This window comes from Chiloscyllium punctatum, chromosome 40 (genome assembly GCF_047496795.1).
Source record: "Chiloscyllium punctatum isolate Juve2018m chromosome 40, sChiPun1.3, whole genome shotgun sequence".
In the NCBI taxonomy this organism is placed as follows: domain Eukaryota; kingdom Metazoa; phylum Chordata; class Chondrichthyes; order Orectolobiformes; family Hemiscylliidae; genus Chiloscyllium; species Chiloscyllium punctatum.
The window spans coordinates 46,480,469-46,507,349 of NC_092778.1; the positions used below are offsets into that span (position 1 = coordinate 46,480,469).

The 26,881-nt window shown below is 41.8% G+C and overlaps 1 protein-coding gene across 1 annotated transcript; it reads right to left on the reverse strand.

Moving 5' to 3' along the window:
• Positions 1-6,285: 6,285 nt before the first annotated feature.
• LOC140464571 (oncomodulin-1-like) lies at positions 6,286-16,421 on the reverse strand. Its single transcript, XM_072559817.1, has 5 exons — positions 16,307-16,421; positions 15,327-15,394; positions 11,873-12,005; positions 8,271-8,380; positions 6,286-6,517 (listed from the first exon to the last, which is right to left on the reverse strand). Exons 2-5 carry the CDS (start codon positions 15,385-15,387, stop codon positions 6,492-6,494), a joined length of 330 nt encoding a protein of 109 aa, XP_072415918.1. The 5' UTR covers positions 15,388-15,394; positions 16,307-16,421; the 3' UTR covers positions 6,286-6,491.
• Positions 16,422-26,881: the final 10,460 nt, after the last annotated feature.

Here is a 26,881-nt window from a genome sequence, read left to right on the forward strand (position 1 = left end):
ATCTAATCTAATAAAGCAATATCCACCTTTTCCTTTCTAAGACTCAAAAGAACCTTCTTCCTCTTAATTGGCCTTGATGTTCCAGGTACACCATTTAATCAAGTCATTAGCCATAACCTTCTGCAGTAACATTTCGATTCCAGAGAGGAGGAACTCGAATTACAAATCACTGAGCCTTAGTGTTGCAAGATCCATCAAACATAAAAACTGCATAAATGAAACCTACTACAGTTAACAAACTTACAAAGCTATCAAAGATAATATATGACAAAAAACAAAAAACAAACCAACATATAAAGCACCAGTGGTGCTGAATAAGGGAACTCACCCATTGTCCGTAGGGGGCATCTACACATCCCAGAACCCAACTTCCCATCCTGCTGCCTATACTGCAGCCAGGGCAATGAAATACCTGAACTGGGCATAAAACTGCCCATAAGTAGGCATCCAGCCACCCCAATCTCCTCCTAGTTAGAGCCGCATTGCAAACACAAACAGAAACTAAAGAAAATACACCATGAAATAACAATGTGAACAAAGACTTTTTTAAAAAAAAGGGTAAGTACCCCACCCATCCTTTGGTACAACAACTTTAGAAATTGAAAGTACACATCCCAACAGCCCCCGAACATAGTTTAGACCAGATTATTATCATTAAAAATTTGGAAAAGGAAGCCCCAATCAGACTTCCTCTTTCTTTAAAAATAACAGAGACATACCCAAACAACTTGTACATAATAAATTGTTCAGATTAAGTTAATTTGTCCACTAAAGTCTCTTGCCTTCTCCAATGTGTCAAAGAGATGTACAGATCCATCTAAGGTTAACTGGAGCACCGCTGGATACCTCAGACAATATTGGATCCTGAGCTCTCTCAGTCTTGACACCATCATAGGAATTTATTTTCCGGATCACCCCCACTGAAAAGTTCTGGAAGAACATGATCTTAGAACCCTCATAAGTTAGGGCCTTCAGATCTTTCCCCTGGATTCTGGAAGCTTCCAAGATTCTCTCCTTCTTTCTATGGTGATGAAACCGCACCAAGATAGGAAGTGGCTGTTGGTCCAGACCTGACCTCTGCACAGTGACCCAGGGAGCCCTCTCAATCTTCAAGCCTCTCATTCCAGCTTCCAAGTTAAGGAATTTCGGCAACCAGTCCTCAATAAATTCCACCGGCCGCTCACCTCCTCACCCTCTGGCAGACCGACGATCCAAATATTTTTTCTCCTGCCCCTGTTCTCGAGATCATGAACCTGGTCAAGCAAATTATGGACTTGCGTCTCCAGGGCCTGGATCCTATCCTTGGAGGAACTGGTATCAGCTTCCACCACTGTGACTCTGTGTTCAACTACATCCATCCTTTTCTCCAGGTCTCCCAGCTGTTGTTCATGCTTCTGCAGCATGTTAGAGATCAAGGCCAGCTTCTCCTCTATGTGCTTGCCCAACATCTCGTGAGACTTTGCGAGCTCCTTCACCAGGACCTTGTAAGAAACCAAGTCTGAGAATCCTGCAGCCTGGCCTCAGACTTACCTCCTCCCTTCTTCAGCATCCCTGGATGGTAAAAACCGATGTAATTTACTCTGACTGTTTCCCGGGACTCCATGACCTTTCCAGGGTCTCGTGGTAGTCCAGGTAGGGCGGGCTAAGACTTCATCCCACTTGCGATGTGATGCTGAGCTCTGCAACATGATCTTCCTAGATCACCGCCATCTTGGAATCCCCCCCCGACTCTTGTCTGTTTGTCTGACTTCCTCTGAAAGGCATCCACTCTATTGGCTACAATACTCCCTGCAGTGGCAAGTTCTGAATTCTCACTATTTTCTGAGTTATGAAGTTTCTTCTGAATTGCCAATTATTAGTAACTAATTTATTTTCATGGCCCCAATGTCTAGTCTCCCTCACAAATAAAAACACCGGCTCCATTTCCACTTTACTAAATATGTCATAATCCTAAAAGGCCTTTAAAAGGTCATTCCTTTGCCTTCTTATTTCTAGAAAAGCCTTAAATGTACAATCTTTACGATGGGTGTATGTACTACCATCTCCCCCTTCTGCCGTCATGCTTACAAAACTTGTTTGGACTTTCAACAATGCCTTTATATCCTTTTCATAATATGGACAAATCTTCACAGCAGAGGCTGCACATTGTTACTGCTACTCACTCCTTCTGAGATCTTCAGGACTATCAAAGAAATGCACAGCATCTGCTTGGGATCTCCACCCGAGCACAGTATAATCATTGGAGGAGAGCAGTAGATAGCAGACCCAGCTTTGGGCAGAGTTGGATAGTGGGCAGTACAGAATAGTTGTATGAGCTCCACTGGATGTGTGAGGATGGGGCAATAGATACAAATGTAGAAGATCCTGACTGCAAATCGCATGAGTCTCTTTCAGTGTGGGTTAGTCAGTGGGGGAGTGGATGAATGCTGAATGGTCAAGGGTGGTTGGGTCAGGTCGGGGTGGTGGGGTGTGGTAGTCAGAACAAAGGGCTATCAGGGGAGTGGTTGGGTGAAGGGGTTGGAGGGGTGGAATTATTATGAGGTCATGGGGCTACTTAGATTGATTAGTCAACCAATGGTGGAGAGGGTGTCGTCAGGTGATTTGGAATATTTGGAATGCGGAGTACAAGTGGGGATGTTGGGAAATTAGATGTGGTGGTCCAGTTATGCAGTTACTTAGGTGTTAGACAAGGTTTTAAACAATATAAAATTCAGGTAAATTGCCTGGATCTGTTCCAAGTCTTTGGCTCCAGCTCAGATTAGGAGACGTTCATACAGAATCTCGGATGGCTGAGGAACTTCCATTTGCAAATTTGAACATCCTGGGTAATTCACATGTAGGTCCAAGCATTGGGACATTTGAAGGAAGATTTTGGAGGCAAGAACTATTTATGGTATTCCATTTATCATCTAACAGAGATTCAAACACAAGTTTTTCAATTCCATCCACTCTTCTGGAAATTTAACTGCGGCGCTCAGCTTACTTCTCTTTCAGTGGCCTTAAGAACCTGTGTTGCTGTTTTTCATGATCTGGAAACCTCTGGGTCCAACTGTTAAGAGAGGAAATGGGCATTGAATTGAGAACCATTTGCGTGCCCTTGTAGATGAGCAGTTGTGCTAATGGAGACGGACTCACTCAATGCACAGGCTGTCGTAAGATTGGATTCATTTTACATCTTCAAAAAGACTTTACACTTTCTGAGGGGGCTTTCTGAGTGATAGTGTGTCCTTTTCAAAACACCCATTGAGTGAACACTTGTAAGCTTTCTAAACAGTCAACCCAATCTGTAGAAATAATACTGAATATCTGAATCCAGTTTAGGGATGCGTATTTTAGTGGACAATGAGGTGGGTAATGATAATAGAGAAACCAACAATTTCATCAATAAATGTTACGGATAGCTTGGGTGGTACTCCCATTACTTTGAGACAATGGGATTGTTTTCCTTACAGCACTGAAAATTACAGGGAGCAAATTAGTTTTCAAAGTGATGAAGTGTCTCAAAGGAGTTGATCCGAAGAAACTATTTCCAATGACTGGAGCGTCAGTAACCCGAGATGACAGGTTTAACATAACTGGCTAAAATCCCCGCAATGTGAGGATTTTTAAAAAATTCAGTGAGTTATCATTGTCTGGGATGTGTTTGTTGTGCACACCAAATTAAGGCAAGCAGTCCATTTTATAAGTAAGACCCCCATTCTACAGGTGATTTTCCTGGCCCACCAACATTTTGCCAAAGGTAGAATGGATGCCTGGAAGATGGGAATGTAATTAGCTTCCCCATGGCTTTCCAAGAATCATTTGAGCAGAAAGCTTCATTTCCTAAAAAAGAGCAGTAGAGAGGGGATGACGGGAAGCCCAACTCCTGCCATAACCACCAAACTCTTCCCTCCCCCACTGCTACCACCCTAGCCTCCCTCCCACCAGCCCTGCCTACAGTCATAGAATCATATAGTCAGAGAGATGAACAGCATGGAAACAGACCTTTTGGTCCAACTTGTCCATGCCAAACAGATATTCTAAATTAATTTAGTTCCATTTGCCAGCATTTCCCTTTTATTTTTAATTGCTTTATTTACCTCTCCATTGAAGACTGTGCAGCATAATGCAAAAGGCTTGTTGCCTATGGAAGGTATATTAGTAATATGGTGAAACAACTTGAAAATCCTTCCTGTACACCCAGTGGCAGATGATAAGAGTGGAAGAGTTTCCTGATCAGCTATCCTAGAGAATGCCACTTGAGTATTTGCCATTAAGTGTCAACCAATCTAAGAGATGTTGATGGCCCACTCCTTGGAAACAAGAATGGAGGCAGATAAACCTCCCTCTGAGGTGCCTTCATGTTAAGCAGCCCACGCTTTCTCAGCAGCACCCACTTTTATTGAGCTAGTGCCATCCACATCCCTTAATTGGATGGTGAACTTGCAAGCTATTTTTAAAACACTGCCTCTGATTAAGATTTTGGAGCTGGTCTTGCTGCCACTCAATGTGGTTTCAGGCCCACTACCACCTGCCTCGGGTCTCCATGTTGGGATCAGCAGGAAAACCGAACTCTGATTTCTTATTTGTGCAGTTCTGATTATTTTTTAAAAAGTTAAAGAAAATAATCAACCTGTTCAGAGAACTTATTACACACTTCTGGATCACATGGGATTTGTTTTAGGGTTGGGGACATTAGTGCTGCTGCTCAAGTGCCCATTTATTTTCTTTAATAGATTAATGTGACAAGGGCTTTGAGCAATGTCTGGCCCATAATAAACCTTGAGAAGATGAGTCACACTGAGGTGGAGAAAAGAGGGTGTTTTATTTTCCCCCACTGGTCAGCCTACTGGTCTTGTTCCTGCCTCCAGCTGTGTTTGGGGAAGCAGTTGTCCCTTCTTGCTGGGGAGGGAGGTGATGGAATGACTACAAGAAGCAAAACTGGGGCTTCAGGCCATTCATCAGAGGGCTGTGATAGTCTGGTAGCTGTGGCCACCGTATTTACGGGTCTTCAGAGTGTGTCTCCACCTCAAGGTATCTTCACAGTTCTGCTGCACTTGTCTCTTCCTTTGAGGCAGCTGTACTCACGTTGTTCTTCCTTGCTATAGCGCCCACCCAATCTTCTTAATTGGATTTGTCTCCCAAAGGTGACTGCTTAACTGTCCATCTCTTTGAAGAATCCCCTCCTGTCTTCCCCCTACATGATCACGTTCACATCTTTCATTTGTTACTCAGAATTCAGCTGGGGTGGGGATCAGACCCTGTGAATCTAGATTTTACACCAACTTGAGTTATGAGCGTAGAGTGAATGTTGGGGATTGAGGCAGTTTTGTCATTTCACATTTGCCCTTGAATCTCAGCAATAATAAAGCAAATGCACAAAGAATTTTACAAACAGAGATTAATTCACAAGGCAGGGACATAAATGCCAAGATCCCACCCCTAATTGCCCTTGAGAAGATGGTAGTGTGGTTAGTCACTTCCTTGACCAGAGCTGCATGGCTAGCTGGATATTACAGAATCCATCCTGTGACTGTGGGCCTAGAGACATATGTAGGCCAGATCAGATATGGGTGGCAGAATTTATTCCCTAAAAGGCATAAATGATATTATTTTTCATGATCATCTAGTCACCATTACTGATACTAACTTCATATTTTTATTTAACCAATTGAACATCATTTCTCCAACAGCTATTTATCACAATTTGAACTCATGCCCCTGGATTGTAAATCAAGATTTAGGAACATGGAATTTTGGATTGGGGCAGACTATTTCATCCTTCGAGCTGACTCTTCCATTCAACAGGATCACGGATAATCTGGTGGTGGTCTGATTTCTACTGATGACAAGTGTAATTGATTACTTGATTAGCTGATTTAGTAACTAACTACTAATATAGCAACCAAACCTCAATGCTACAGTGCCCCATCAGGCACCATTCACTTGTGCAGGTCTTTAGCTAAAAAGGAGATAGAGAAATAACTTGCATTTATCTCATGCTTCACAGCGAGAAAATACTTTAGAAATTCAGTCACTGCTGAAACATAACTGCAGCAGGAAATTTGAGTTCAGCAAGCTCCCAATGATAATTTTTTTGGGAGCTGTTGGCTGAAGATTAAATGTCTGCTAGGGAGAGCTCCTCTTATATAGAGAGAAGCCAGAGCCCTGGTTTAAAATCTCACGTGAACAAAGGTAATAAGTAATGCAGTCCCCTCACATGCAACCTGTACTGTATAAAGTCCTATTAATGCATCATATATTAGCACTTTTCAAAAGAGTTTCGTCAAATTACATCATAAAAACTTAGTTCCAATAAGTATTTTATTTAGTCATGAGAGACCTTTAAAAAGCAAACAAATCACACCAATCCAAAGCATTTGTAGAGCATACGCAGGATTTATGTTACATGATTGTACAGTTTGATTGTACAGATGCTTCAGAGATTGTATCTGTATGCACCAGAACACAGGCTTCATGAATTAGTTTCTAATTCACATCTCTAGTTTTCTTTAAGATTGAACTAGTTGCTGAAATTCTGCAAAAAGAACATAAGATAAAGATGTGATTGCACTTGAGAGGGTAAACAGCAGATTAATGACAATGTTGTTTTAAAAAATTTAAGCAAGATCGGGCATGGGATGGAACAGGGGACGTTGAGGGGGAGACTCAGTTCATAATGCTGTGCATTTTAAAGGTGTAAATGGAGAGGATGAAGGAAGGCCCTAGTCATTTAATTGAAGGGTCCTAACAAGAGGGATTTAGGGTGAGCAGATTTAAAGGGAATGGGTGGGGAATTTTTCACCCAGAATCTGGATACCTGAAAAGGGAAGTGAAAGCAGAAAAACTTGTAACATTTAAAAAGTTCTTAGATATGCACATGAAATTTTGTTACTGATAAAAGGGCATGGACTAAGAGCTGAAAAATGGGTTTAGACTGGATGGCTACTTCTTGGCTGGCATAAATAAAATGGGCTGAATGGCCTCTTTCTACTCTAAGATTCTATGACAGGATGATCATGCACACGTCAGCAGTAGGGCAAGGCAAACTTTCGTTCATGCAGATTTGAGCTCACCCAGGAATACAGTTACATTGCATTAAGGTGGGAGATGCTAATAAGAAACAGAAAAGATTAATTTTTGAGTGGCAATCACTTTCAGGCTGATCTCTGATGGATATCTGTTATGCAAGCTTCAGGTACAAGATGTTATGGAGTGATACACAGGGCAAGCATTCAGCCAGCTCCTTGAAAGAATAATTGAACAAGTCCCTCTCCCCACCAATAGCTCTGCAATATTTTTCCCTTCAAGTACTTGTTCTGTGATTAGTTTCTCTTCTTGGGGAGAGATAGTTACAAACAAACAGAAGCAAGTCATTTCATTCATTGCAATGATCATTTCTTTAAAAAACAACTGAAAGTGCTGCATCAATAGGAAACATGCAAACAAGAGAAAAGTGACAAGCATAGAAAAAAAAAAGGAGAATGAATAGAGAAGGGACAAGAGGAAACATTACATCTCCTTTATCTTTTGGTAACTGAGAAACATTAGCAAATGTTGAAGATTATTCATTTCGAGCACCAGGTACAGAGGGCAAAAATCTGAGAAACAGACACCAGGGGCAGTTACTTGGAAAATACAACTTACATGATATAAGATGTGAAAAAAAATATACATTTTAGAAAAGAAGTGTTTGCAATTTTATAACCCACTTTACTAAATCAGGAATTCCAAAGTGCTGTACAGGCAAAGGAATACTTTTGAAGTATGATAACTCATACCAGTGCAGCAAGCTCCCATAAAGAACAATGTGACAATAGCAGATTGTCTGTTTTAGCAATGTTGATTGAGGGATAAATATTATCCTGAACATTAGGGAGAACTCCTCCGTTCTTCAAAATAGTGGCATAGGATTTTTCAAACACATCTATTAGAAAGGGCAAATACAACATCAGAATGACATTTCATCCAAGATGCCATCTCCAACAGCGAAGCAGTCCCTCAATACTACACTGGGAATGTCAGTCTGGATTAGATCATACCTTCAGAGTGACATTTGAAAGGAAAAGAAAAGACAACAAAAATAATTCTTAAAACACTAAGTTAAAATCAAAATATATGCAAAATTGTCCAACTTTTCACATGTCCATTATCAGCAATACCAGATTGACTCAAAGAAAGTGACCCTCAGCTAAAAAGCAAAATTGCAGGTATATCACTATTCCCCATGTGAACAGATGCTGAAGCCATTCAGTCTGGGTTGTGTTTTCTTTAAATAGTGTTTAACGTACCCTCAAATCCGATTTTACCATTACCATCATTGTCTGCAGCAGAAAGCATGGATTGAGCCTCATTATCACTCAGTTGTCTTGCTCCACTGGAGAAATACTGAAGAAACAACCTGAAGTAGAGAAATGCAACTGGCTGATCAAATCTCAACAAGAAAGACATTGTATTTATTTGGGGTCTTTAATGGGGTTTAATCCCTTCACAAGACTCATTATCAAACAAAATTTAACAGCCAACCACATCAAGATGTATCAGATGACCAAACACTTATTCAAAGAGGTAGATTTAAAGAACTGATTTAGAGGAGAAAGCGATAGAGAGGTTTAGGTGGGAATTCTAGAGCTTAGGATCAGATCATTGAAGGCAATATAAATCATGGAATTTCTAGAGGGCAAAATTAGAGGAATGTAGAGATGTCGGGGGTTGCGTGATTGGAGGAGATTAAAGGGGTCAGGGTGTGGAAAAGAGAAATAATGCGGGAGAGGAAGGATTTGTAAAGAATGTGAATTTTGAAATGGAGTCATGGACATAGTGGGAACCAGTAGGCGGATGGGGATGATGCCTTGATGTGATTGTTACAGAGAGAGAAAAAAAAATGGAATTTCAGAAATTGATTCCAGGCCAAAAAAATCCCAGGATCCCATTTCAGAATCATAGAACATTCTACCACAAGCAAAGTCCCATGGTGCCCAAACAGACTCCTTGCAAGGGTTATCCAATTAATTATGTTCCCTGTCTCTTTCCTGGTTTTTCTGCAATTGCTTTTCCTTTTAAATTACATATCTCAATTCCCTCTTGAAAGTTACTATTGAGTCTGCTTCCTCCAACCTTACAGGCTGTAAATTCTAGATCACGATCACTTGCCATGTTAAAAACAGTTCTCATCTTGCACCTGGTTCTTCTGCCAATTAAGTCACCCAGACTATTTGCAATTGAAAAGAACAACAATAGCTTAATTAGTTGATCAGTGCTGGGCAGTTTGAATTACCCATGAAGATTGATGATTACCATGTTATCCAGTCATCCGTCAAAAATGTGATTCAGCAGATTGACACCAATGACTGATACTTTGTTCAATTGATATTGTCATGTTGTTCAATAAGAAGCCATTAATTCACTGACTTGTCTATTAAGTTTGATTTTTCAATTAAAATCAACATTTTTGATGAAATAAGAAAAACTCTGCAATCGGTCAATCATTTAGCATTCATTGGAATATGGAGTGTCCACCCGTTCTTGCCACAGAATCAAATTCATAAAATCCCTATAGTGTGAAAGCAGGCCATTTGATCCATAAAGTCAAAATTGACCCTCCAAATAGAAGGTAAAAACAATGACTGCAGATGCTGGAAACCAGATTCTGGATTAGTGGTGCTGGAAGAGCACAGCAGTTCAGGCTGCATCCAAGTAGCTTCGAAATCCTAGACCCACTCCACTAGCCTAACCCTCTAACCCTGCATTTCCCATGGCTAATCCACGTAATGTAGGGTGGCACTGTGGCTCAGTGGTTAGCACTACTGCCTCACAGCACCAGGTTCAAATCCAGCCTCGGGCAACTGTCTGTGTGAAGTTTGCACGTTCTCCCCGTGTCTGCGTGGGTTTCCTCTGGGTGCTGTGGTTTCCTCCCACAATCCAAAGATGTGCAGGTAGGTGAATTGGCCATGCTAAATTGCCCATAGTGTTAGGTGCATTAGTCAGGGGGAAATGGCTCTGGGTGGGTTACTCTTTGGAGGGTCAGTGTGGACTGGTTGGGCTGAAGGGCCTGTTTCCACACTGTAAGGAGTCTAATCCCTGGACACGAAACTGAAGCACCTGAAGAAAACTCACACTGACACAGGGACATTGTGCAAACTCCAGATGGACAGTTGCCTGGGCCCTTGGCAACTGAAGGGCAGCCTTTTGTGACATTCTGTGCACTTTTGGCTAAGTCCACTGGCCCTATATCAGCCCGAGTCCTGCCCTCAACTGTGGAATCTTTCTAGTAGCTCCTGTTTTATTTGTTTATAAATTACAGCATCTGCTGTCGATGATTTTGTCCTTTTGACATGGAATCTGTGTGAGCCAAGAGCCTCTCACATGACTTTTTTCTCTCAAACAAAACCATAATCAAGTTAAACAACCACAGGTGGAGCACTGCAACTAAAACACAAACTAATGGTTAACAGAAACTTCTAAAAGGTATTAGATTAACTGGCATTAATTACCGAACAAGTCTGGAACTTGAAGGAGACTGAGGTAAAGCTCTGAGGCTATGTTTTACCATGTTCAATGTGGGGAACCATCTTCTGAGATCAATTCCAGTAAAATGTCTCAAATAGTCTTTCCAAATCTGGTTGAATGTGCTCCTGGAGAGGTTGACCTTGTGAAATAGTTATTTTTTGTTTTAGGTGGGGAGAGTGGAAGGGATATGGTACAAATATGGAATTAATAGACAATAGGTGCAGGAGTAGGCCATTCTGCCCTTCAAGCCAACACCACCATTTAATATGATCATGGCTGATCATCCTTAATCAGTATCCTGTTCCTGCCTTATCTCCATAACCCTTGATTCCACTATCATTGAGAGCTCTATCCAACTCTTTCTTAAATGAATCCAGAGACTGGGCCTCCACTGCCCTCTGGGGCAGAGCATTCCACACAGCCACCACTCTGGGTGAAGAAGTTTCTCCTCATCTCTGTCCTAAATGGTCTACTCCATATTTTAAGCTGTGTCCTCTGATTCAGCACTCACACATCAGCAGAAACATGTTTCCTGCCTCCAGAGTGTCCAATCCTTTAATAATCTTATATGTCTCAATCAGATCCCCTCTCAGTCTTCTAAACTCAATGGTATACAAGCCCAGTTCGCTCCAGTCTTTCAGTGTAAGGTAATCTCGCCATTCCAGGAATTGACCTCGTGAACCTACGCTGCACTCCCTCAATAGCCAGAATGTCTTTCCTCAAATTTGGAGACCAGAACTGTACACAATACTCCAGGTCACAAGTCAACCATTGAATGGTGGAACAGATTTGAGGGACAAAATAGCCTCCCCCATTCCTGGTTCCTCCAAACCTGTGTGTTAGGATCAGGATTAAGCCATTTGACCTTAAGAGTTACTAATGCAATAAGAATAAATAGATCTCCATTTTCTGTTATTGGTGACAGCGAATTGGCTGTAGGTTTAATTCTGCATGACTTTCAAATCAATGGATTAAAAATAGGTTCAGGTGGGAAACCTGCAGCCAATTTGTGAACCATCCCTTTTTTGTGATGTCTCAACAAGATCAATTTCAGTTCCTAATTTTGTTGTTCAGACCACGTGGTCTGTGATAGCAATCATGAGAAAAGATTGTTACATTGGCTATAATGCCAAGCAGCCATTGTCTGAAGTGCACAGGATATCACAAAGGCAGTACTGAGGTGAGTTGCAAAAGGAAGATAGCTACGTTCATGTAGAAGAACATAAAGAATTTCAAACTCAAGGCAAAGAATCTATGAAATGAAGAATAGATAGATCAATAAATAAACAAGTGTTTGGCTCTGTCAGTTTGCTGCCCGGGGCTGGTGATGAATACTAAGATCTACTCATTGATTTTTATGAATTTATTTGCATTGTGTTCTTACTTGAGCTCAGTTTTATCGATGAAGCCACTGCCATCCTGATCCAGAATTGCAAAGACTTTCTTCACCTCACTTGTGGATTTCTTAGACAGACCACATGCTTCGAAGAACTTCTTGAAGTCAAATGACTCAGGAGCTGTGATGGGGAAAAGCACACATTGAGGACTTAAGGAAGAGTATTGAGAAACGTTTATGGAGCACTTATACAACCTTAACCCTAAGCTGAGTGGCAAATTCAGACGGGCCATAACGAATTCTCAAATTCTCCACAATTACAGTGCTGCTGTGTGATACTAGTAAAGAGTTATTGCCTTCATTAAAATAGCAAGCAATGAATTTCATCCCAATGTTAATATGATCATTGCTGATATTGCATATTCTGATTTGAACCCTCAGGACTACCGTCACACTTTAAGCAGAGCTAGAGTTGGCAGCAAACATTGCATTGAAATATAACAATACCAGAGCTCTGAGAAATCCACTATTATAGCAGAAGGTTTAATTACACTGACTTTGCGCAAATATGTGCTGCAGTATAACTACAGGTCTGACATTATGGTTTAAGCCAAAAGCATTGCAACATCTTTAATTTCCCAACAGAAGAAATCTTCCATAATTGTTTTATTTTCAACGTTTCTAATGGCCTCGCCATTAACAGCAAACCTGACATAAACTTGTATGGCTCTACTTTATCTGATTTGAGAGTATTGCATAGAATTAAATAGAATGTGTAGAAAGAAATATGCCAGTTGATCCAACTGATCCATGCCTGCATTTATGCCTGCACAAGTCTCCTCCTGCCTCTCTTCAGTTCCTCCTATCAGCAAATTCTCCTGTTCCTTTCTGCCCAATGCTTTTATCTAGTTTTCCCTTATCTATGTTATATGCCTCAAGTCCTCCCTGGGGTGGTGAGCTCCTCATTCTAACCACTGTCCCCTAGTGGATTTATTAGTGACTGTTTTATAAGTGGCAATGAAATTTCACAGAATCAGGAAGGTTGTTATTTCAGACATACATGAGTTCAGGAAAAGTTTGGGACATTCCAAACATCACCACATTGGCACAAATATCACACCTACCTGGTGTAGTGGACAGTGAAGAAGATTATCTCAGAGTACAGTGGGACTTTGATCAGATTGGCCAATGGGCCGAGGAGTGGTAGATGGAGTTGCATTTAGATAAATTGTGAGGTGTTGCATTTTGGTCAGGCAAATCAGAACTATTAGAGTTAATGGTAGGGCCCTGGGGAGTGTTGCTGAACGAAGAGACCTAGCGGTTTAGATTCATAGTTCATTGAAAGTGTAGACACGGTTGTGGCGAAGTGTTTGGCACAGTTGCTTTCATTGATCAGAGCATTGAGTTTAGAGGTTGGGATGTTACATTGTGGCTGTACAGAACATGGTTAGGCCACTTTTAGAATGCTGCGTACAATTTTGGTCACCCGTCTAAAGGAAGGATATTGTTAAAGTTGAAAGGATGCAGAAAAGATTTACAAGGATGTTACCGGGACTGGAGGGTTTGAGTTATAGGGAGAGGCTGAATAGGCTGGGACTTTCTTCCCTGGTGCATTAGAGGCTGAGGGGTGACCCTGTAGATGTTTATAAAAGCATGTGGGGCATGGATAGTGTGAATAGCCAAGGTCCTAGGGTGGGGGGGTTCAGAACTAGAGGGCATAGGTTTAAGGTGAGAGGGGAAAGGTTTAAAAGGTCCTGAGGGGTATCTTTTTCACACAGATGGTATTGCATGTGTACAATGACCTGTTAGAGGAAGTGGAGAAGGAAGGTACAATTATACCATTTAAAATGCATCTGAAAGGATATATAAATAGGAAGGATTTAGAGGGAATTGGGCCAAATGCTGGTAAATGGGATTCGATCAAATTGGGATGTCTAGTCAGCACAGACCGAAGACTGTATGACAGATGACAGCCCTTCAGCCCTTTCAGTTCCCCTCCTCCCACCAAAACCAATGGCACAGAGGATAAATTACACCTTTGCTGCAGTGGACAGCGATTTAGCAAATTCTAGTAAAAAAATCTGGTTGAACTCAGTCAATGTTAATCCCTTTGATTCCAATAGAATTTATACCCTACTGGCTTCTATCAGAGTGAAAGGGATTACATATGTCAGTTGTGAGAGAAATAAATGATTTGCATTTATCTATCACCCTCCACAACCTCAGAGTTTCCCAAAGTGCTTTGAGGCTAATTAAGTATTTCTGAAGTACCTTTGATGTAGAAATGGGGTGGTTAATTCATACTCAACAATGAGATAATCAGTTTTAGTAATGCTTGAGTATTGTTCCCAAGACACTGGGGAGACATCCCATCCTTTTCTTAAAAATAGCAGCCATAACCTTTATTACACCTAACTGAGTGGGTAGATGGGGACCTCAGTTTAAAACTTACCTGAATGATGTCACTTCTGTCAATACAGAATGCCACCATGCTGCACTGGAGTGTGAACCCTGATTATGCTTTCAAACCTTCGACCAATGACCTTCTACTTATAAATGAGAAGGCTACCACTGCACCATTGGAAGACAATTCCCTCAATGTGCTCTGTGCAATAATGCTAAGTGTCTTCTTTGTGAAGCAGATTAACTCTTTCCTCTAGAGTTACTTTCCAACAATACCAAGACATCACTTGGCTGGTGGTGAGAAGGGCACTATATATTGTTCTTGTACAATTGGTCTGTCTGGACCACTGCAGTGGTTGTAGGAGGTAGAGACTGTCACACAGCTCCTTCTGGAATGTGCCTTGGCAAAGGGAGTCTGAAGAAAGATGCAGTGGTGTTTGTTGAGGTTCGTCCTGAGTAGCTCTGTGACACAGGACTCTGTGCTCTATGGTCTGTTGCCTGGGACACACACCGAGACAAACAACAACTCCTCTGGAGGGTCATCAGTTCCTGAAAAATGCTCTTTTGTCTGCCTGAAACTTGTTGGTCTTTCAGAACAAGAAGTTGACCCCAACCAAAAGTTGCAGACTGGTGCATTCCAAGGTTCAGGACTATGTGCTGATGGAAGCACTAAAGTTTGGGACAGCAGCCACCAAGGCACAGTGGAGAAAGACCACTTCTGAGGTTAAATTGGGGTCTGTTCAGTTATCAGACCCTCCCAATGCCTCAAATGCATATAAATATAGTCTGGTTCAACTAAGAGATGTCTTTGATTTGTTTGGAAAGAGTCAAACTCTAATGTTTGTTTGTTTCCTTGACATGCTACTGTACAGAACCAAACTATATTTGTGACTATGTATATATAAGGATATCCTTTGAGAATAAACTATTTTTGAAATAAGAAAACTAATCACTTCCTCCTTGCCCATTTTACTATTTAGACTCCCGTTTAAAGATGTAATGCAATAGTCTCGGACTCTAATCATTGTTTATTTATGTAAAATCCCTGTAACATTTATGTTATTTTTTGAGTTTAAACTATGGAAGATAAAAACGTTACCTTTGCATTGTGAGATTGCAGAGTTGATGTCACCAGCTTCCAAGACGTCAGTCATGCTCATGGTAAAACTATCAAAGACAAACAAAACCAAAACGTCAAGTAAAGTTTTAAACTTAGGTGTGTTACATCTGGGAAAAACAGATTTTGTTTTTTGCAAATGTGCACTATTTCACCAAACTTGTATTGACAAAATAATGTTTTATTTTTCTTGGAGCAGAATTTGAGTAAAAGAAAAGTTTAATTGTACCGACGCCAAGTGGGAGTAGGTATAAGTGCCACCTATAGGTGTCCATACACTGAGAGGGATTGCTGTTAATCTTTCATTCCTAGAAAATATTATCTAAAGCAAAACCTTACCTGGTTATGACTTGTATACATTTCAAATCTTCTCATAGGACCCCAAAATAAAACCTAATAAATAAGCATGTAATTGTGCCTTGTTAATGTAAAATTGTATAACATAAAAGATACTTGGTGTCACAAAGTATATGAGGGTCTAGAATATGATTTAAGGTTGATAGTTGTTATATCTTCACACTGCTTCATAGGGGAAGGAGTGGAAAGATTGGAAGGTTGATTAACAGTTTGACAGATCATGCACAAACTCTCACACAGAGGTCTAAACCATCATTATCCTGTCTGATGGGAGTGGGTGTTGCTCCTATATGGGGGATTGGATATTATGTGTTCCTGAAACCCACATGATGAAGTAGCAGGAGGTGATAGGGAGATGGAGTGAGGCAGGAGCATTCACACCCATTGGATTTCAGCCCAGTATTCAGAGTTAAAGTTGCATTTTCCACTCGTAGGCACTGTTAGAACAAGATATTAATACTAAATTGTTGACATAGGAGTAGAAATGCTCCCCTCAAATCCAAGGCTAGCTTCAGACCCCAGTGTAATGGTTCCTCAATCTGATAGAGGGTCACTTTCTGATCTGCTCTGATGCAGAGAGAGAGAAAAAGTTTAGAACCACTCACCTAGATTTGATCCTTCTTCCCCAGCGACAGCAAATGTTGAGGCAGACTGACTGAAGCTGAGTGGTATCTGCAGTGTTCAACCTCCTTTATATATTGTTCATTCTGCATAGCATAGGCAGATTTCAGTGTTATGGCTCATTTACAAAAAGGCGGAGACAATGTCAAATAAAAGCTGGGTTGTTCTCATCATTTTCTCTTGGGAATCACCAAAAACATGTTTTCCCTGTTATATGTGTTGAAGGAGAAAGTGGATTAGTGCTGTTGCAGCTAAGGGATGATGATGCTGGTTGATGAATGATGGCTGATCTCTCTGGATTCCCATCAACCCTCCCCATTCAGTGCTGGCACTCATTTCCCTTCATCATGACCTGACATGCCGTGTGGTCACCTTTAGGAAGACAGCCAAGAGCAATCAGGGACTGCACTGTGTTTATGACATGTTTCCCATTCCAGATCCAGTTGAAGCTGTTCCATCACTTTCCTATTAACTTTTACGCATCTTTAGGCTCCATCAGATAACTCACTAATGACTGTGAATAGTGTTACATGGCTATAATGTACACCCCGTTGCTCAGTCAACAAGATCAGGCTCTTGATTCTAGGCAAGGGTAGGCTGAGAGGATGACCTGGAAAAGGCCTTTAAAAATGGAGGGGATGAGAGGAGAGCTGCAGGATGATGCTTCCACTTATGAAACAACTAGTGACCATAATTGTATGATAGACACTGTTCTGGGGAAAATCACGAGTCTCAGAGTCAGAATTGGGATTCAACAACAGAGTTTATAGTACAGAGAAACTGGAGCTCCGGGGAGAGAGATGTTTGTCAGTACGGCTGTCAGCTGTGAGCCTCCTCTCACTCTCAGAGCACATGTCGTGATATTTTATACATTTTGTGGTACAATAATTCAAATATCGAGTCTTTGTTTGTACAGAATCATTTGTTTACAGGAAACATTATAAAATCATTGTCAGTTTCAGTGGTCGTGATCGTTCTTCCTGAGAAGAAAGATCATTTTCCATGACTGCAGATCTGAAGTATTAACACGTGCAGTTAATACTGCAAGCAGTCTCAGGTAGTTAACATTTCTATTGAAGGTGGTGGTTGGACTCAGACACTTTGGCAGGCAGTAGATGTTACTGATGTGTATTCTCTTCTCCACCCGCCTTCTACTAATCATTTATGCTCTGTGTCTATTGTGCTGGTATTGAGTTAGCCTCAGGCAGTATCTGTGTATGCTTTGCTGTATTTTTCCATGTAATGGCTCAGCAGCCATCTTGTGTGCTAAGTGACCAATTTATGGGTCAGCGGCCATCTTGTGTCTGTGTGCCCCGTGTCAGCATGCCCCATGTCAACTCCCACTACAACACTAACAATTGAATAGAGAACTCAAGAGGAACTTCTTTACCCAGGGAGTGTTTTGAATGTAGAACTTGCTACTGCAAAGAGTATTTGAGATGAATGGGAGAGTTCAGTGGCTCTTAAACACTTTCATTGAAGGACCCATTTTCAAATGAATGAACAATTACAGAACCTCTCATCTAAATGATAATAATACTGTACTTAATACATGAAAATTCAGCAGGTAAAGGGTATTTTAACAAATCATGACAGAAAACACATAGTTGCCTCCAAATATCAATCAGGAAGATATATCTGCTCTTCCCTGTAGATTATTTTATCCCTGTGAGAACGGGATACCATTTGCTCAGGGAGAGCAGACTATGGTAAAAATACGAGATGAATGTGGGAAACAGGAGGGACAATGGAAAATTCCACATAGTGAGAGTGGAAGTATGCAAGAGTGGAGATTGGAGTAAGCAGGAGTCTAGGGAGAGAAGGGGCACAGAGAGGGCAACACCATAAGGGAAAAAGATCATGCTTCAAATTGCTACTCATTGGTAACCTTGACTATTGCAGTCTGGGAGTTCTCTGCTGACCCCAGTTTGAGAAGCAAAAGCTTGTTTGCATTAAACTGGAAGTTGGAACATTCAAGAGTGAAAAAGAATAAAATGACATTCTGATAGGTTGCAGATGTAAAGAGGTGGAAAGTTGTTGGGCTGTATGTTCTGTTTCAACACTGCAAAATTTAACAAATACTTCTTGAAATACAGTTCTTCAATAGCACCTCCTAAACCCAAAACCTCCACCACCAAGGATACATGGCAGGAGATTCATGGGAATTTCACAAGTTACTCTCCAAATCACAAAAATGTCCCAACTTGGAATTAAATCACTATTCCTTCACTGTCCCTAGGACAAAATGATGGCGTCCCTTTAACAGTACTGACTGACTCCTTACCAAATGACTGTCGCAGTTTGAGAAGACAATTTACCACTGGGTTTTCAGGGGGTATTTAAGGATGGGTAATAAATGCAGGCTTTCCTAGTGACACCTGGAGTTTGAGCATGAATAGGAGTCCACAACAGAAAGTAGCAGTTCTTGGTGGTGAGTGTGATTCATTGACAATATTGATTATTTGTTCTGGTAATGAAATTCGGCAAAGGGTATTTGGGCCATAAAAAGTAGATACCTTACATTGAGAATTGAAATCTTTCCTCAATGCCAGGAATAGCTTCATTCTTGCCAGTTTCCAATTATAACATGACTGGTGAGATGGCACCAGTATCCCCCACCAGGTGCATAACTTGGGTGTGCCATAAAGTTTATATCCACCTGGGTCTAAGTGGGCAGACCATCATGGGCAGCTGGTGGTGAAGGATGGAGAGACACTCCATGTAAATGAAATTAATTTCCATTGCAGAGCTCTGGAGGGTAGGGGTGTGTGGCTCATTTGCCTCAGAGATCCCACTTCTCAACCTTATCCCTGTTTTTCTTGCAAGTCCTTTCTTGCTGACAACAGTCAAATGAGCACTCACTTCCCCTGTTATGTGATAGACATAAATTATTTGGAGGAAGGTATAGGTGGTCTGATTAGCAAGATTGCAGATGGCACTAAGATTGGTGGAGTAGCAGATAGTGAAGGGGACTGTTAGAGAATGCAGCAGAATGGAGTGTTGGCCAGAGAAATGACAGGTGGAGTTCAATCTGGGCAAATGTGAGTTGATGCATTTTGGAAGATCCAATTCAACAGCAAACTATACAGTAAATGGAAAAGTCCTGGGGAAAATTGATATACAGAGAAATCTGGGTGTTCAGGTCCATTTTTTGCTGAGTGTGGCAACGCAGGTCAATAGAGTGGTCAAGAAGGCATACAGCATGCTTTCCTTCATTGGACAGGGTATTGAGTACAAGAGTTGGCAGCTCATGTCACAGTTGTATAGGACTTTGGTTCAACCACTTTCAGAATACCACGTACAGTTCTGGTCACCACATTACCAAAAGGATGTGGATGCTTTGGAGAGGGAGCAGAAAAGGTTCACTAGAATGTTGCCTGGTATGGAGGGTGCTAGCTATGAGGAGAGTTTGAGTAGATTAGGATTATTTTTAGTAGAAAGACAGAGGTTGAGGGGGGACCTGATTGAGGTCTACAAAATCATGTGACGTATAGACAGGGTGGATAGCAAGAAGCTTTTTCCCAGAGTGGGAGACTCAATTACTAGGGGTCATGAGTTCAAAGTGAGAGAGGAATGGTTTAGGGGAGAATTGCATGGAAAGACCTTTATGCAGAGGATGATGGGCGGCTGGAACACATTGCCAGCGGAGGTGGTAGAGGCAGGCACGATAGCATCATATAAGATATATCTAGACAACTACATAAATGGGCAGGGAGCAGAGGGATAAAGACCCTTAGAAACTAGGCAACAGGTTTAGATAGAGTTCTGGATTGGCGCAGGCTTGGAGGGCTGAAGGGCCTGTTCCTGTGCTGTAATTTTCTTTGTTCTTTGTAATGTGGGAACTGAGATGACAACATTACATTGAATCTAAGGAATTAAAATAAAAAAGTACCGAAATGTAGACTAAATAATTTGGCATTTGTATCCCACTCAGGATTAAAATATATGCCATAGTATTCAGGAACATTGAATATTGTAGACACTTTTATGGTTGACCTATCATCTCTATGCCTGCTGACCTATGTTGATTCTACATTGACAGTAATGTAGCCTAGATCCTAAACTCTGGAATTCCAAATTTACTCCTCCCCATCATGCTCTCCTTTTAGATGCTTCTTTAAATCTATTCCTTGGACTGGGTTTTAGGCAACAGGGAGAAGGGTCAGAATCGATAAAAAGAATGATGAAAGGTGATTTTGCAATGCTTATCAATTCACAAGGAGATAGAGAAGCCAAATCCAAATACTCTCAATCAAATATTTTTCCTTAGCATATTGGATGCTGTAAGGAAGGCTTCCTTTTTGTATTCATTCATGAGATGTGGGCATCACTGGTTCAGCCATCCCTAGTTGTCCTTGAGAAGGTAGTGGTGAGCTTGAATGCAACATGTGGTCAATCCAACACCAAACCATTTTCTGGCTCCCAGAAAAGCAAGTTAATTTCTGTTGTGTCTTTTGTGACCTTTAGGATTTTGCAACGTACATTATAGTCAATTAATTACTTTTGAAGTGAGAATTTATGCATACCAAGAACCCCAAAGAATCAACACGGTAATGGCCAAACCATCACTTTGGTTGGGTGAGAGAATAAATATTGGCTGGTACACCAAGGAGAACACACATGGCCTTGTCTCTCTGTGATCTTTCACATTTCCCAGTGAGGGCACCAGATTAAGTTCTCATTTGAAAAGACTGTATTTGACACTGAAGGACTCTCTCAGTACTGTACTCACAACGTTTCCTTGAATTTATAACCTTCTGCCCTCGTCATAGTCATAGAGCCATAGAGATGTACAACATGGAAACAGACCCTTTGGTCCAACTTGTCCATACCTAAATAAATCTAGTCCCATTTGCTAGCATTTCGCCCATAACCCTCTAAACCTTTCCTATTCATGTACTCATCCAGATGCCTTTTAAATGTTGTAATTGGAGCTGCCTCTACCATCTCCTCTGGCAGCTCATTTCATGCTCATTCCTCTGTGTGAAAAAGGTGCCCCTCAGATTCCTTTTAAATCTATCCCCTTTCACCTTAAACCTTTTACTAAAGCCCTCTTAACCTAAGTTTTGGACTCGCCCACCCTGGGGAAAGACTTTGTCTATTTACCCTATCCATGCCCCTCACAATTTTATAAACCTTTATAAGATCACCCCTCAGCCTCTGACACTCCAGGGAAAATAGCCCCAGTCTATTCAGCTCTTCCATTAGTTCAAACCTTGGCAACATCCTTGTAAATCTTTTCTGAACACTTTCATGGTCTGCCCAAAACTTGCTGGTTGTCCAGTGTTGTCCTCAACTGCAGACTGGCAGTTCATTCCAAACGGAGGGTCGAAACGTGCGGCACTGAAAAAGTACAGCAGGTCAGACAGCAGCTGAGGAGCAGGAAAGTCAACATTTTGATCATTAGTCCTTCATCAGGAGCAATGCTACCCGATCTATTGTGTTTTTCTAGCACCACATATTTCATCTCTAACTCTCCAGCGTCTGCAGTCCTCATTTTCTCCACGTTCCAAATGAAGGATGTACTAAAGCTTGGGACAGCTGGCACAAAGGAGCAGTGCAGAAAGACCACTGTCTAAGGCCTTTCAGTCAGTATGTACTGAAGGGCTGTATTCCTGTAACAGAAAGTATATAGTTCTTGTCGTATTTAGATAATACAACAATTTGCAATTGGTTGAGGTATCAAAGAAAATTGAGAAAAGTGGGTTTTTAATTATATTTTTATAATATCTTAGATATTTATGAATAAAGTATATTTTTACAAAAGAAAGAAAATGCCAGTTTGTGTATTGCCACAAACTCATTTCTTTCATTTGAGGTGAATCATTGAACGTTTATCATAAAGTGTGAAAACACTACTTGTAAATTCTTTCCACTGTGGGCAGAAGGAATCTTGTGGTGAATTTGGTGGCATTCTTGTCCAATTAAAGTTTAATTGGACAAGATTAAATCTTGCACCTACCACCTCCATTCAATTAAGTCCACAATTGGAAGACTTTTGAACGGCCTTCTGTCCTGCTTTCAAATGGGGGCTTTAAGTGGTTAATTGATGCCCACTCAAGGGCCTCATCCAGTATGGGTCATGGAGTTCCACGTGGGCAGTGGTGAGAAACTGAGCCACAACTGGCATCAGGCTGACCACTCTGCCCTCTTTCTACTCAGTGGCCTATGGGATTTACAGAATTTATCTGTGGGCGGCACGGTGGCACAGTGGTTAGCACTGCTGCCTCACAGCGCCAGAGACCTGGGTTCAATTCCCGCCTCAGGCGACTCTCTGTGTGGGGTTTGCACGTTCTCCCCATGTCTGCGTGGGTTTCCTCTGGTTTCCTCCCACACTCCAAAGATGTGCAGGTTAGGTGAATTGGCCATGCTAAATTGCCCGTAGTGTTAGGTAAGGGGTAGATGTAGATATAGATGTAGGGGTATGGGTGGGTTGCGCTTCGGCGGGGCGGTGTGGACTTGTTGGGCCGAAGGGCCTGTTTCCACACTGTAAGTAATCTAATCTTATCAGAATCAGTATTCCAGATTCTGGGGACTGGGAGCTGAGTGCCCCCTGCAGGAGGTGCTGTTGAATTACCAGCAGCCTCAGCCTCACAGGGCAGACCCTGTGACACTTCAGATATTTTTAATCGACCACATTATTACACACCTCTGGAACAGGTGGGACATGAACGTAAGCTTCCTTGCTCGGAGGCAGGGACATTACCACTTGAGAATTAATGAGAAGGAAAAGTGTCCACCAGAAGCAATTGGAGAGTCTGCACCAAAACAACCTGGATTATTTACCATTGTGCAAGACAACAAACATGCTGCATACTGATTTAGATTTTTCTTTTACAGATCTTATCATTTATCAGATTAACAGTTAACTATTTCACTGTTTGGGAATCTGACATTAAAGAGGACCCTGGTATGCTTGATTTTTACAGGTAACTATATATTTCCAACATGTTAAGCTATCAGACCGTGGGGTCGAAAATATATTGTCAGTATGTTCAGTTATTGGATTAGCCATGATCCTATTGAATGGTGGAGCAGCCTGGAAGGGCCAAATGGCCTACTCCTATGCCTATTTCTCATGGTCTTATGATTATAGAATAGGTAAAGCTAGTTACAAAACTCAGCAGAACTCAAGCAGCAATATATATTGTTGACTTGGTTTGATACTGAAACATTATAACGGTCACAGAGGACCAGGAACAGTCCATTCAATCCCTTGAACCTGTTACACCATTGTTTTGAGAACAAATGTGCAATGAAACAGCCCCTTTCATGGTTTCAGGAGATGCCAAAGGTGTTCTTCAAGAATTTAGTACTTTCAAAATCCAGTCAATGCTGCCACATGGGAAATGTGACCAGTCTTTCCGCACAGCATGATCCCACAGACAACTTTTAGCTCAAGCGTTAAGTGGTCAGTGTGGGAGCTTCTGCTGCCAATTGGGACAGCAGCTGGGAGTGTACACGTGAATGGACCGGGGGTAGCCTCACAGTTAGATCACTTCATCACAAACTGCCAGTTCTCTCTCTCTACTGGGGTCATGATCTGCACATTGGCCAGGACAGACAAGGGCATTGGTCCAAGTGCCGAGGGCCCTTGGCCAATGTGTGAGGCTCATGTCCAGTTTGTGCAGCTCCCCCTCTTGGGGAGCCCCATCATTGTCCATTGGGGTAGGTTATGGATAGATCAGTGAGGGGGAAAGTGGTACTGTACAACTGGGAGCCCCAAGATCCAGATATAGAGTCCCAAGTTTTCTAACCAGAGCCTGTATGGAGTGTGCTATGTTCCCCTCCCAGTTCATCCATCAGCTTTGACAGTGATGGATTAGTTCTGAGTGAATGGGTGCAGGCAGTTAGACTGGAGACACTGACTAGTTTCTTCCATTGCGTACAATCCACAGATGCCGTGAAGATGAGCTCAGATGATAAAGCGTGGGACAAGATCAACACCCTCATTGCCTGGCTCTCGACATCTTAAACATCTTTTAATAGAATCACACAGAACAGAAAGAGGATATTTGGCCAGTTGTATGCACACAGTCTCTTATAAAATCAAAGTTAAAATCACACAACACCAGGTTATAGTCCAACAGGTTTATTTGGAAGCACTAGCTTTCAGATGCGCTGCACTTTCATCAGGTGGTTATGGATTATAAGGTCAAAAGACACAGAATTTATAGCAAAAGTTTACAGTGTGATGTAACTGAAATTATACATTGAAAAAGACCTGGATAGTTTGTTAAGTCTCTCATCGTTTAGAATGGGTATGTTGGTTTCAGTTCTTTCATTTGTAAATTCCAGAACTTTCTTAAAGTTACATTCTCAAGTGAACTTTAACAATAGGTGCCATATCAGCCCAGATGATGCATTGAAGGTGTGAGGTGCCCTGTGTGAGGCTGTCTGTGCCCCAACGTTCAGACTGATTCTAATCTAAAAAAGGGATTTACAGAATCTTACATGGATTCATGCAGTTTTTGAGCAAAATAAAATGTAACTCTGCGAGTACAAATTCACCCCACAAACTTACATATATGTGCATGTGGGTGTGTGTGTGCAGGAGGTATGAGTGTTTGTGAGAGAGTATGTGTATGTGAGCGAGTGAGAATGTAAGGGGGTATAAGTCTGTAAAAGGATGCATGTGTGAGTTGGGAGTGTACGTGTGAGCATGAAAGAGAGCTTGTGTATGAGACAGCGTCTACTTGAGTGTATGGGTATGTAGAAGTGTGTGTGTGTGTGTGTGTGTATGTGTATGTGCGTGCGTGTGTGTGTGTGTGTGTGTGTAATGGTCCCGGTTGAAGCCATCCCCATGGGTATCGAACTTGGCTATCACCCTCTGCTTGGCTACTTTGCGTTGTTACCTGGCCCAAAGTCCACTTTGGAGAATGGTCACCTGAAGATCCGAGGTCAAATGTTCCAAATAAACCTCGGTGGGAACGCTCCTCTATGTTGATTGTTGTGCGGTGTACATTCCTCCATTGCTGTAGCCTCTGTTCATCTTTTAAAATCACCATCCAATTAGTCTCACTCCCCTGCTCTCGTCCTACGATCCCTCCCCAATGTGTTTATATCGAATCAGTTGACAGTGATTTCAAGATCATCACAACTTGCTCTATTTAAAAAAAGTCTTCTTCCTTGACTCTCCCATGGACCCCTCATTCTTTTTGCAATTAGTCAGATGTTTGGATTTTAAGAAGAAATCTTAAACTGAAACCCCACTAATGAACATAAACGTTCCAATGACGTTACTACTAGGAGCAGGACATTTATAATCATAGAGCTGCACAGTGCCAAAACAGATCCTTCCATCCAACTCGTCCATACCAATTAGATATCTTAAATTCATCTAGTCCCATTTGCCAGCATGTGGCTCATATCCCTCTAAACCCTTCACATACATGTACCCATCCAGATGTCTTTTAAATTCTATAATTGTACCAGTCTCCACCACTTCATTGGCAGCTCATTCCATGCACGAACCGTTCTCTGCATGAAAACGTTGCCCTTTAGTTCCCTTTTAAATCTTGCCCCTCACACCTTAAAACTTATGCCCTCTGGTTTTAGACTCCCCTACCCTTGGCTATTCACCCTATCCATGCTCCTCATGATTTTATAAACTTCTATAAGGTCACCCCTCAGCCTCATCCCCTATGGAAAATAGCCCTAGCCTATTCAGCCTCTCCCAATCTCCTAATGTTCTTACCAATTCTGCAACCAAAACTGAAATCTATATTCAACTGCTGTATCTGAGCTCTTGCCATTAAAATAGATGCTGCCTCTCCCTATATTTACAATGATGACTGCACTTCAAAGGTCAATAGGCTGTAAAACACTTTGGAATTGTTATGAGGTGATAAAATGTGGGATAGAAATAAAAGCCTTTCTTGTGGCTTTATTTAATTCCACGGAAGGTTGGCTTTCTAAAACATTTGGACTTGGTTACTTCTGATTTGATTCATGTTTCTGTAGAAGGTTACGTCGCCATTTAAAAGTTATCACAATTTTTGTTTGAATGCAACCAAATTCCACCAAGGCAGACAAGCAGGAGGCTGGAAGAACACAGCAAGCCAGGCAGCATCCAGAGGGAGAGAAGTCAACTTTTCAGGTGGAACCCTTCTTCAGGACTGGCTGAGATGGCCTCCTTCTTTAGAGACCGCAATTTCCCTTCCCACGTGGTTAAAGATGCCCTCCAATGCATCTCGTCCACATCCCACACCTCCGCCCTCAGACCCCACCCCTCCAACCGTAACAAGGACAGAATGCCCCTGGTGCTCACCTTCCACCCTACCAACCTTCGCATAAACCAAATCATCCGCCGACATTTCCGCCACCTCCAAACAGACCCCACTACCAGGGATATATTTCCCTCCCCACCCCTTTCCGCCTTCCGCAAAGACCGTTCCCTCCGCGACTACCTGGTCAGGTCCACGCCCCCAAACAACCCACCCTCCAATCCTGGCACTTTCCCCTGCCACTGCAGGAAGTGTAAAACCTGCGCCCACACCTCTCCCTCGCCTCTATCCAAGGCCCTAAAGGATCCTTCCACATCCATCAAAGTTTTACTT